Below are 12,972 nucleotides of genomic sequence, written 5' to 3' on the forward strand. Positions count from 1 at the left end.
GAGGGATGAGCAGACCAGGGGGCACGAGAACGCTGAGAACGCTGAGAATGCAGGACGAGCGCGACAGACGCAGGTGCAGGCGACCCGAGTGGGAGAGGCGGGCATGAATGGGTCAGGGGGCAGGCTGATGACATGGATGGAGGCACGGGGAGAGGCACCCAGGGAGGGGGAGACAGAGGTTTGGGGGTGGCTGGGGGCAACTAACACTGACATGCGCAGGTGAAAGCTTGCTGCGGGCATGGGGGCGGGGTGGGGCTGGAGCAGGGAGTCTCTCCCTGGGGGTTGGGGAGCCATCAGGTACATGTAAGGAAGAACAGGAACGGGAGGGACAGCCCAGAGGCGCTTGGGACACCCAGTGCACCATATTTCTGCTTTGAAGGGGCACAGGCCTGTGTTCGATAAAAAGGAACTTAATAAAATATTTAAGGGTGAACACTCAGCTGTGAGCAGGAACTGTTGGCTAAAAATACTCGTGGTGAGCCAGGCTCAGAGGAGCCAGCCTTGGAAGTGGACGGGAGAGGCAGAGAAGTCAGGGCCACCAGGCAGCACTGGGCCCGGGGCTGCCCCCACCTCCAGACTCTGACCCTTCCAGAAATGGAACGCAGGCGGCCAGCTCCCTGCTCAAGCCTAGGAGCTCTGTGCTCTGCACTGCCTCAGAATCCAGAAAGCTCCCGTCCCCGCCCCGCCCTGCCCGCACCACTGTCTCAGGAGCCAGAATCTGGCTCAAGCGCATCCTCGCTGCCCCACCCAGGCCACCCTGGACTCTGGAGCAGAACCTGAGCTCCTTCAACATCCTGCCTCCTGGGAGCTCAGGCCGGAGTGGGGGCAGTCAATGCGCAGGCCCCAGGGGAACAAGTACAGGTGCCCTGGGCAGGCAGGGGGTTCCTGCCAGCAGCCAGGTGAGGTCGGGGGAAGGCAGAGAGATGGATGGCATTTGGGGACCGAGTGGCTGGGCTCAACATGGAAAGGAAAGAGAGAAGGTACAGGAAGCTCTCCTGGAGAAGGCGCAGTCCCACTGTACAGTCCTGCCCGCCCAGCCTCAGTGTTGCCACCTCCTCCCACCAGGCCCCAGCAGCCCCACCCTGCCTCTCGGTGTCCTCCCTGCTCTGCCATCTCCCTGACCTCCTCATTCACCCTCTATGGGCCCATGGGCCCCGTGGCTTAGATCCCAACCCTTTGCTATCCCTCTCCCTGCAGGCAGGACAGAGGTGGTGGCAGGGGGACGTGGCCTTCTGCCCCCCATGCTGGCCTGCTCCTCGCTCTGACACTAGTCACCCCCAGCTTTCTCCTTGCCTTCTCATGTGGCAGTCTCTTCCCACTGCGACACCCAACCCCCACATGTCCTAAGCCAGCTTCACGCCAGCCCAAAGAGAGGATTTGCCCCCCCTATTGGCCCCTGGGCAGCTTGGAGAGACAGCCTGCCTGCAGAATCTTCACACAGACTGAGGCTGGCGTCACACTCTGTCACCACGTTGCCTACCTCGATGCGGCCAGTGTCTGGCTGGAAGCTGCGGGCAGGGTCCTCCGTGGTGACCCGGCACTGGATGGCACAGCCATTGATGCGAATGTTCTCCTGCCGCAGGCCCAGGTCGGGCAGGCTCCGGCCCTCCGCCACATGGATCTGAGCATGGACCAGGTCCACACTGGCGGGGTGGAAGAAGATGGAGAAAGAGGACCGTGAGGCAGGGCATGGACAAGGGGCACTGCAGCAGGGGGCTGTCCACATCCAGCCCTGCAGACTCATCACCTGCTGGCCAGCACCTCCACAGCCCCTGCCCTGCTGCACCTGGGTGCTGGGAGAGGCTCTGGCGTCTAACGTACACAGCACGTGGCAGCTGGAAAGGGGCTGCTGAAATACAGGGGTCTACCTGCTCTCGCACCACCTCCTAATGATGCCGCCCACCCTCCCCCCTAAACTGCCTATGTCTTCCCTGAGGTCTCTCTGTTCTCCTGCCTCCCCCCAAAGCCTCCCTTCGTAAGGCCTAGATTTGAGGCCTCAGCAGATCTATAGGGAGGAGAGTCTTGACACCCGTTCTTGGAGCAGCACGTGCTGCGTTGTGGCTGTGGGTGGGTGGAGGCAGGTGCAAGGGAACAGGCAGTGTAAGGCTGGGCTCATGGAAATGGGAGCCGCGGCTGCTGGAGGGCCTGCACCACTGGCACTGTGGTCAGGACACTGTCCTTCCTGGGGCCTGCCTTCCTGCTGGGCTTCTGCCCAAGACCCACCAGAGGAGATTTAAAGTATGAGGCTCTCCACACTGAATCATTTTAAGCTCACCCTGACTGACTGCCATGCTCCTAAGGACAGTAACAAATCCACATGGAATAGCTGTTTACATAAAAAAACAACTCATGGTTTAAATTTACTATTACTGCGGCTTGTGATGAGGATGGCCTGGAAACTGCACTGGCAGATTTTCCTAGTGTCTTGTGCTGCCTGCTAACCACTTCACAGCAGTGCTAATTACCATTTACCGCCACATCTACATGCCACGGAGTAGGGCTCTGCTCTTTCCACGCTCGATCTCCACAACAGTGCTCTGAGAGTCACTGCCATTCCCATCAGAGGAGGAGCTTGAGGGTCAGAGAGGCTGAAGCTCACCCAAGCTCCAGGCAGCTCGGGACCTCGGAAGAACCCAAACCCCAACCTATCAGGCTCAAGATTCTTGCTCCAGTGCAAACCAACACTCCATCCCTAACAGAGCAGCTCCAGGCAGGTTCAGGACAACAGGTGCACAGCAGCATGATGGGCAAAGTGTCGTGGGGCCAGAGTGCACGGCCAGAGAACCTGCCTCGACTCTAAACTTGACCTCAGGGGAGCGAGAAGTCTGGGGGCCTCCACGCACCTGCTGGGCAAAGGCAGCTGTCCTGAGATCCTTGATCTCAGGTGGGGTCAGGGGTTGGGGAAAGAACTGGAGTCAGGAATGTTCCAAGTGAGACGGACTGGCTCAAAGCCAGGGTTTAACACTTAAGTGGCTCAAAATATGTATCTTGAGACGATGAAAGCCATTTTGATTGTTGTTTATAAAACAGGCAGATTTTTAAAAAGTGTCTGTATTCAATGTCTGTGGGAGAACACAGTGGTACGGCCATCCAGGGGCTTATGAGGCAAGATGTTGTGTATCCTTTGATCGGGTCAGCCCATGAAAGGTGCCCATCCTCAGATGTGTCAAAGATTTGGGCACAGAAATGTTAACTGAAACACCCTTAATCACCACAAAAGCCGGAAGCAACCTAATGGCTTAATACTAGAGGACCACACAAATATGGTATGAGATATACAGATGGCGGAATAGTACAGAGCCGCTAGAAATATTTAAAAAGGATAACGGCCTGAGGGAAGGCCTTCAACAGATATTACATTTCAAAAGCAGAATAAAAATTCTATACAAAACATCTCAATTTCATCAAACTATTAATATAGTAAATAAAAATGGAAAGAAACAGACCAAAAGATTCAAAGTGGGCATAGGAGACGCCTCATAGCTGAAGGCGGGACTGGGTTCCCGTCCCTGCTGTGTGACCTGGGGCTACTCCCTTAGGCTCTCTGAGCCTCGGTTTCCTCACGTGGAAAGTGGGGACGACAGGCACCTTCCTCCCAATGCAGCCGTGAGGGTCCCATGAGCACACAGCACGGGACCTCATTCTGAGGGGTGGGGCTCTGCATCGCTTTTCTGTGCTCCTGTGTACTCATTATATAACGACTGTGTAGTACTTTTATAATAATGATTCTTTTTAAAAAATTAAGTATCTGGGTCTGTCGTCGCTCTCTACCACGTGGAGAGGAGCCAGCTCCTGGCTGTCCGCCCCCGAGGAGGCTTGATGTGGATTTTACACAAAATGTAGAAGATGCCCCTTCCTGGGCACCCCCCAGGCCTGTCCCCCAGCCCTGTCCCCTGGCCCGTGCTCACTCTGTGATCTCCTCAGTGACAGTGTGCTCCACCTGCAGGCGGGAGTTGACCTCAATGAAGTAGTGCTTGCCGTGCTTGTCCACGAGGAACTCCACAGTGCCCGCGTTCTCGTAGCCCACCTGTGGGGGTGGCCACGTAAGCAGGGGGCACGGCCAGGCCAGGGAAACGGGCGTACTGTTGGGAGCCCGGTATGAGGGCTGGTTCCATAAAAGAACAGCCTTCAGCAAACCCTGCCCAGACAGATGGCAGGCAGACCACCAGGCCTGCCCCTGGGAGGTCAGTGCCCAGGACCCAGAGCCTGCTCCCGTCTGGACATTTCCCCCAAGGACTCCACTGGATCCCAGCTCCACCTGCACTCCTGACGGCTGTCCCCAGCTCATCTAGGAAGAGACATCAGCAGAAGCTCCTGCCCACCCCAACTCGGTGCCTCATCCCTGGCACCTCCTGGGCTTGCCGGCAGGGGCTTTCCCATCCGCCAGGCCTCTCCCAGATCCTGTTCCTTCTTGGAGAGGTTTTCAGAAAGTTCCCTTCTCCTTTACTCTGTCATGACCTCTGGCCACCACCCAAAGAAATGTCATTTGAGAGGAACCAACAGATGATGATTCCAACTCGAATTTCAACCCTAGGGGTCGGTCCGTGGCTCACTTGGGAGAGTGCGGTGCTGATAACACCAAGGCCGCGGGTTAGGATCCTATATAGGAATGGCCGGTTAGCTCACTTGGGAGAGTGTGGTGCTGACAACACCCAGTCAAGGGTTAAGATCCCCTTACTGGTCATCTTTATAAAAAAACCCAAATTTCAACCCTGATTCCAGTTTCATTTCTGGTCCTACCAAAACCACGAACTAGCTGCGAGCGGCTCCCTCAGGTCTGTCATGAAATGAGAAACAGCACAGCCAAGAAACAGGAGCAACCTTGAGGTGGGACTACGCCTCCTGCAAGGCAGCCAAAACCTCATGTCTAAGTGAGACCCCAATTAACGCCTCGTACTAACCAGGCCGAGGCCTGAGGCCCGGCTACACAGGTAGATCCTGGCTTTTGGGGTGGGGAGTGTTACAGAATCACCCTCCGTCTGCCATCTCTCCTGGGCCCAGGCTGCCTGGGAGTCTGGAAGGAAACAGGCCCAGGCCATGGGGGGTGATAGCCTCCAGGACTGGGAAGGCTCAGTTCTAAGGAGGGGGCCCCAGGAAGAAGAACGGGCAGGGCAGGAGCCCCGCACACCCCTCGCTGCGGCAGGTGCTCTCTGGGCCTGGCCGCTGCTGGAGCGGATGGCTTGCCTCCTCCCGCCTCCTGCACAGCCCATGACCCCTCCACTAGAGCTCCCAGGTGAGCAGAGGTTGGCAGAGGGACCTCGGTGAGGAAATGGATTGTGATAAGCGCAATGCAAGAGAAGCAGCGAGTGAGGAAGAGACGCCTTGACAATGCTCTCGATCTTGACAGCATCTGCTAACTCCTGTTCTCCCCATCCCAGGGCTGAGGTCTGTCACAGAGAAGCCCGGTCTGTGCAGCAGAGAGCTGAGGGGTGGCCAGGGCTCTCTCCCCACCTCTTCTCAGCTGCTCTGGATGCTAGGCTCCTAGGACCCCGCCTCAGCCCTCTGGCCTCCAAGAGATTCCTGTGCCCTCCTCTCCCCAGTCACCCTGCGCCCATGCTCCCTGGTGGGCTGTCCACCTGGGAGCCCCAGCACCGCTGGCCGTGAAGACCCCATGCACTGAGTGAGCCTGCAGGGAAAGGCTCCTGTCTCTAAGAGGGGAGGCGTCTGTGCCTGCGGTTTTGGAACTCTGTCCCAGTGAACCCCCTGCCCTTCACCTGCTTAGCGAGTTTCACAGAATCGCTGGTGAGCCGCGTCCGAAGATGGGGGTCCAGGTGGGCAGCAGGGGCGATCTCAACCACTTTCTGGTGCCGCCGCTGGATGGAACAGTCTCGCTCGTACAGGTGCAGAATGTTGCCATACTGGTCCCCTGAGGTGGAAAGTAAACTGCGCTCAGCTTTTCCTGGAATCTAAATGTCTCCCGAGTGCCCCTACAACCCCCACATAGGCACAGTGGCCAGTGCTGCTAGCTCCCAGCGGTGGGAGGCAGCCAGGAGAGACTCCGGCACAGCCAAGGCCTCAGGGTCTGCCAGTCCAGTCCCAAAGCCCACTTTCCTGAGGAGGGGTCCCCTGGAAGAGCTCCTGGGGGCACCCCAACAGGCCCTGGAGCCGTCCCAAAGGCCAGCCACTGTAAACCCAGAAGACCAGGCCTCTTAGCTCCTGCCTTGCACTGCCCTGGGCCAAGGCTTCAGGAACGCGCCCCACTCACCCAGTATCTGCACCTCGATGTGGCGCGGCTTCTCGATGAACTTCTCCACAAACAGCGCCCCGTTCCCAAAGGCGGCCAGGGCCTCTGAGTAGGCCCGGGTGTAATTCTCCTCCAGCTCCTGGGATGGCAGGCGAGGGCCAAGCAGACATTGGGCCCACAGCCTGCTCGCTCCCCACAACCCTGTGTGGTCTGCTCGGGGGGGTGTCCCCTCCTGTATCCTGCAGTGGCTGCCCTGCCCCACTCCTGGCCCTCAGGGGCTGCGTTTGCTCACCTCATAGCTGTGCACGACCCTCATGCCACGCCCTCCGCCCCCATAGGCAGCCTTGAAGATGATGGGGAAGCCATAGGTGTTGGAGAACTCATGGGCCTCGTGCAGGGATGTGATGGGGGCATCTGTGCCAGGGACGACGGGGACACCTGTTGGGAGACAGGCGTGGGGGCCTCTGTAGCAGACTGCAATTTCTGCCAAAGCCGGCAACTAAGCAGACACCCTCCGGCCCCTCCCAGAAGCCCTGCATCCGCCCGCCAGACTCACCTGCTGCGATGGCGATGGCCCGGGCTTCCACCTTGTCTCCCATCTTGCGGACCACCTCTGGGCTTGGCCCAATGAACCGCACCCCAGCATCCTGGCAAGCTTGGGCAAAGTCTGCTCGCTCGGAGAGGAACCCGTAGCCAGGGTGCACAGCGTCCACGTTGTTCTCCTGTGGGCGGGGATTGGGGGTCAGAGAGAGGCAGGCATCCTCAGGCCCTTTGCAGATCTCGGCGCCGTCTACCAGCCCCCCACTCACACACACCTACTGCTGGTGCTGGGGGGTGCCAGGCACCACACAGCACCCAGTCCTGGGCTCCCTGCTCGCTGCTGGCCAGACCCAGCTCACCTTGGCCACCTTGATGATATCTGGGATGTGCAGGTAGGCCTGTACCGGAGCCAGGCCACGACCAATGAGGTAGGCTTCATCTGCTTTCTGCCGGTGCATCTGGCCTGTGTCCTGCTCAGAGTAGACAGCCACCGTGCGGATGCCTAGCTCAGTGCAGGCCCGGAACACGCGGATGGCAATCTCGCCTGGGGGATGGGATAAGAAGTTAGACTCCTGGGTCCTAAGAAGCAGAAAGGAGGCTGTGTAGCTGAGGTCTGGGGCCAGGGTGGGAGAGGAACTGAGGCTGGGCCGGGCCGAGGCCCCTCCCACTCACCTCTGTTGGCCACCATGACTTTCTTGATGGGCTTGTACTCCAGGCGCCGGACATTGGGGGAGGCAGCAGGGGCAGTGGAGGTGCGGCGGATTCCCAGAAGCCTCAGGCCTCCACGGACTGTTTGGAACTTCAGCATCTGGCAAGGGAAGTCGGAGCCCAGGTTAGAGCAGCCTCAGCCCTGAGGCTTCCCAGAAAAAGGGAGCTGCGTCCCCGTCCCTGCGCCCCCGTGTGACAGACAGCACCACCTCCTCCTCCATTTCCAGCCGAGCCCAGCATCTCCTGGCTGCGGGGAAGGGAGCAAATCCAAGCCCACATGGAAGCCAAGTTACCCTAATATTCTACTACTCACAATCATTTTAAAAGTACAACACTTCAAGTTCTTAAAGCCATTTCCAAGGCCATCGAGAGGCCCTGCATGGACATGCAATGGTGTCGTCAGTGTCTGTCGGGCTCCTTTGATGCCCTCTGCCTGCACCCAGCCCAGGCCGGGCTACAGCACCTCCCCCACCAATCCTACCCCTGCGTCCCTCCCCCGGGTTATGAGCTAACCCTCATCAATGTGCTCTCTTAGGAAGCAGCCTCACTCAGTTAAAATGCAGGTTTCTTCAAACAGCAGTAGAAACCTTCCTTTCTACTGAGGGCTACTAAATATATTTTCTTTTTTTTTTTTTGTGGCTGGCTGGTAAGGGATCCAAACCCGTGACCTTGATGTTATAAAGCTGCTCTCTAAGCAACTGAGCTAACCGGCCAGCCCTAAACAAATTATTAATAAAAAACAAGCCAGAGCAAGTGAAATAGGCCAGTCACAAAAGGACAAATACTGTATGATTCCACTTCTACGAGGTCCCTCGAGTAGTCAAACTAAGCGAGACAGAAAGTAGAATGGTGGGTGCCAGGGGCTGGGGGAGGGGAGGATGGGGCGTGAGTGTTTAATGGGGACAGAGTTTCAGAGTCAAAAGTTGAAGAGTTCTGGAGAGGGACGGTGGTGACAGTCACACAACAGTCTGAATGTACTTAATGCCACTGAACTGTGCACTTAAACATGGTTAAGACGATAAATTTTATGTTATGACTAATTTACCGCAATAAAAAAATTTTTAAATCAAATGAACACAACTCACATCCCAGCATGTAAAGAGGCTCCAGAGTTTGAGCTCGCCCTCATTCTACAAAGGAGGGAAAGCAAGTCCCAGACAAGTCTAAGGGGCAGCTGCTCAGAGCAAAACCCAAACCAAGATTCAATCTGTCCCTCCACGTCAGCATCCTTACCTAGCTATGTGACCCATTTTGTAGTAAAAGTGTAAAGCTCTTAACTCAGCCACTCGGCTGGCTGATGTGGGGATCCAAACCCATGACTTTAGTGTTGGAAGGCTGTGCTCTGACCAATGGACCAACCAGCCAGCCTCCATTAGGTTTTAAGTAAGGAATAGAAAACATACTCAATAAATAAAAGAAGTGTCACAAAAAAACTCAGTATCATAATATGGCCAACAATATGGAGAAGAAGGGGAAATAAAGACAGAACAGAAAGAAAAGAGAAGAAATAAGGAAATAACTGGAAGAAAGAGAAGAGGCGGAGGAAAGACCTACAGACAGAGGAGAAAAAATGGAAGCCGCACCGGGCACGGTTCTAGGCCTTCAGAGAACAAGATGTCAGAAAAGGCCTATTGGAGGGCCAGCCCCGTGGCTCCCTCGGGAGAGTGCGGTGCTGATAACACCAAGGCCGCGGGTTCAGATCCCTATATAGGGATGGCCGGTTTGCTCACTTGGGTGAGCGTGGTGCTGACAACACCAAGTCAAGGGTTAAGATCCCCTTACAGGTCATCTTTTAAAAAAAAAAAAGAAAAAGAAAAGGCCTCTCTGAGGAAGGGACCCATAAGCTGGGACCTGCACGGGGAAAAGGAGCTGGCTCGGCACAGACCTGCAGGGAAAGCACTTCAGGGAAGAAGAGCGACCATTGCAAAGATCTCAAGGACGGACGAGCTTGGGGTGCTCGAGAGAGATGAGGGCTGTGAGCTGGAGGCAGGGAACCTGTGGCATGAGGTGGGGCCGAAGGTCTGGCCAGGGCTGGGTGGTCGAGGCCTCTCAAGCTGAGGGCAGGACTTGAAGGACATGATCTGATGTGTGTTAGGAAAAGATCTCTCTGGATTGGAGAGCAGGGACAGACGGACGGCACACGTCCGTGGGGCTATGAAGAGGCTGAGATGAGAGACACAGAGCCTCCAACTAGAGTGGGAGCCATGGGGGTCGGGGTGGGGGTAGGAGATGTTTGGGGGTACAATAGGCAAGATGAGCAGAGAGATCCACTGTAGAAGACCAAGGGAGAGGAAGAAATCCTGGATGGGAGGGGGAAGAAGACTCTTCCTACTACCAGAAACACCAGAGAGAAACAGGCAGGGCTGGGAGTGGGATGGAGCTCATGGAAGAGGGAAGAGCGAGGGGCAAAAGCCAAGCACTGTCGACACGGATGGTGTTTGGTGCCAGGAGAACGTCCTAGAGAGGAGCAGTGGGCCAGGCTGCACCTTCGGGCCCATCAATGTTGAGAGTCTGGTGAGGAGGAAGAACCAATAAGGGACTGAGAAGGGGCTGCCCACGAGGAAGGAGGAAAGCCAGGAAGCACAGGACCCTTCGCCAGGCAGAAGCTCCAAGAGGCAGAGTAAGATGGGGACTTGAGAAGGGGCCACTGAGCATGACCATGAAGCAGTGCATGGACTCAGAGGGGGCGCCCGGGGTCAGACCCAGCTACACAGACGTGGGTAGGGCAACCTTGCTGGGATCTGGGCTGGTGCCTTTCTAAAATAGAAGACAATAATAATAATACCTACACCTTGTCCTTATTAATTGCAATATGGAGAAACCTGACGGCACGTTGACCAAGAGATAAAGGTTAATGTCACTAGAACCCAACAGATATCACATGACTCCCAGTACAATCCACCAAGAAGGACATGGTGCTCCTGGGGGGCTCCTGCCACAAGTGCCCAGCCTGAATCGAGTCAGGAGAAAACAAGAGGCAACCCAAATTAAGGGAATTTCCACAAAATAACTGCGTTGGACTCTTCAAACATGTTAAAGGTCACAAAAGACAAAGGCTCAAGAAAGTTTTCAGATTAAAGGAGACTAGAGAGACAAGTAAACGCACCCATGATCCTGGATTGGGTGCCGCATTTCTGATGCTGTAAAGGACATTAGGGGGACAACTGTCAAAATCTGAATAATGTCTGTAGATTAAACAGTATTGTGTTGATTCTAATTTCCTGGACTGTGCTTAGATTACAGAATATCCTCATTCTTAAAAAAACCAAAAAAAACAAACAACAAAAACACTGAAGTATTTAGCGGTTTAGGAGCATCATATCTGCAATTTACACTCAAATGGTTCAGGGGAAAATATGAGAATAAGGAAGCAAATATTAATAATATTGGAGGAGTTTGATAAAGGAGTATAGAAAATTCTTTACACTATTTTTGCAACTTTATGTAAATTTGAAATCATCTCAAAATGCCAAGTGAAAAAAAAAAAGCATACTGATTGCTAATACTGATGGAGGAGATAACTTTCAGGAGTGCACAGCCTGATACCTGCTGCACTATAGGTGCCCAAAGGACCAAGTAGGAGCTCAGGGGTGGAACAGTCGACTCTCACGCCTTCCGCAGAGCAGAATGAACTTCTGATGTTATCGCTGTAATGGCCCGCTCGCAGTCTTCAAGCCACCATCCTAATGCTCAGCGCTCTGCTCTGCGGGGGGCTATCAGCCGCCACCCAAGGGAGGGAGTTTGTTCCCGGCTGGAAGCAGGTGGGCACTGGCTACCTGCGGCACATACACCAGAGAGCCAGCATGGAGTGCAAATCTCACCTTCATCCTGGGAACCAAATGCCTACTCTGCTTGGGGGCCAGGAGAGTCATGTGGAAAGAGCCCAAGCTACCATGCAGGGCAAAGTTAAGAAGAGGCAAACTGTTCCTCTGGGACAAGCACAGCAAAGAAACAGTAAACAGAAGTGGCTAACAAACTGTAAACGGTATCACCTCACAGAAATCAGGACAGTTCAAAATAAAACAATGAGCTGCCACTTTGCCTACAAAGTTAGCAACAGTGTCGTGAATGGTAACATTTAGGTAATATTTAGCACTGGTAAGGATGGCAGGAGGCAGACCCACAGGCACAGTCTGGTCCTGTGGGCAGCTTCTCTAGAAAGCCATTTGCAAAACCTATCAAGAACCTTTAAACTATGCCCCTTAGCCCAGTTATTACATTCTAGGAATCCAACCCAAGGAAATATTCTAAAATGGGAACCAAGATGTATGCAGAAAGATGTTTGAAACAGCCTTGTTTACATCAGCACATACAGAAAAGAAATTTAAAGACCCACCACTAGGGCACCTACACAGACATTATGTAACCACTAATGAATGATGGATGCGTTTGCACAGGTTTTCATGACATAGAAAATGCTTATGATACAATGTTAGGCCAAGAACACTAAAAGATAAATAACATGATCTCAGGAAGTTTTTCTAAAGCAATGGCCACAGCTATAAGACATCAGCACACCACCCTGCTCACTCCCGTGTGTGAGACTTGCTGCTCTGTTGTTTCTTCCTCCTTTCTGCTTTTTGGTAGTTTCATATGGAAATTTTTCCATATTTTCTCCATTGGGGATGTATTATTTATAGCTAGAAAACAAAATGAAATATACAGAGGGGAAGTCCTAGCCAGAGCAATTAGGCAAGAGAAAGAAATAAAGGGCATCCAAACTAGAAAGAAGGAAGTCAAGTTGTCCCTGTTTGCAGATGACGTGATTTTATAGAGCCAGAAACCTAAGGACTCTATCAAAAAACTCCCAGACCTGATAGATAACTTCAGTAAAGTTGCAGGACACAAAATAAACATACAATGAACTTGCAGAAAAATAAATCAAGAAAGCTATCCCATTTATAATAGCAACAAAAGAAATAAAATACTTGGGAATAAATTTAACCAGAAGGTGAATGATCTCTACAATGAAAACTATAAAATACTGATGAAAGAAATTAAAGAAGGCACACAAAAGTGGAAAGACATCCCATACTTAAGGATTAGAAGAATCAATATCATCAAAATGACCATACTACCCAAAGCAATCTGCAGATTCAATGCGATCCTTATCAAAAAACCAATGACATACTTCACAGAAATAGAAAAAACAATTTAAAAAATTATATGGAATAAGAAGAGGCTCCAAATAGCCAAAGCAATCCTGAGCAAAAAGAACAAAGAGGGGAGTATCACACTCCTTGACTTTAAAATATACTACAAAGCTATAGTAACCAAAACAACACGTACTGGCACAAAAACAGACACATAGACCCATGGAACAGTATAGAGAATTCAGAAATAAATACTCATACCTATAGCCAACTGATTTTTGACAAAGGAGCCAAGAACATACATTAGGGAAAGGACAATCTGTTCAATAAATGGTGCTGGGTCCCTCTTTGCAATTATTTTAATGGAATTTTCCACCAGAGCCAGGGAATGGGAGGAAAGGAGGTTTCTGTAGAGCCTGAATCCCATCTGATTCCCTAGAAAGTGTA

The 12,972-nt window shown here is 53.2% G+C and overlaps 1 protein-coding gene across 5 annotated transcripts in view; it reads right to left on the reverse strand.

Moving 5' to 3' along the window:
- PC (pyruvate carboxylase) overlaps window positions 1-12,972 on the reverse strand; it is a 111,916-nt gene that overhangs the window by 15,291 nt on the left and 83,653 nt on the right. For all 5 annotated transcript variants that reach the window (XM_063094058.1, XM_063094062.1, XM_063094060.1 and 2 more), the window contains 8 exons: window positions 7,397-7,532; window positions 7,084-7,268; window positions 6,741-6,906; window positions 6,477-6,622; window positions 6,206-6,323; window positions 5,715-5,866; window positions 3,909-4,027; window positions 1,481-1,643 (listed from right to left, as the gene is read on the reverse strand). In XM_063094058.1, the coding sequence (XP_062950128.1) occupies window positions 1,481-1,643; window positions 3,909-4,027; window positions 5,715-5,866; window positions 6,206-6,323; window positions 6,477-6,622; window positions 6,741-6,906; window positions 7,084-7,268; window positions 7,397-7,532 (1,185 nt within the window). The remainder of the gene's footprint in view (window positions 1-1,480; window positions 1,644-3,908; window positions 4,028-5,714; window positions 5,867-6,205; window positions 6,324-6,476; window positions 6,623-6,740; window positions 6,907-7,083; window positions 7,269-7,396; window positions 7,533-12,972) is intronic.

Source organism: Cynocephalus volans, chromosome 4, assembly GCF_027409185.1.
Source record: "Cynocephalus volans isolate mCynVol1 chromosome 4, mCynVol1.pri, whole genome shotgun sequence".
NCBI classification, from domain to species: domain Eukaryota; kingdom Metazoa; phylum Chordata; class Mammalia; order Dermoptera; family Cynocephalidae; genus Cynocephalus; species Cynocephalus volans.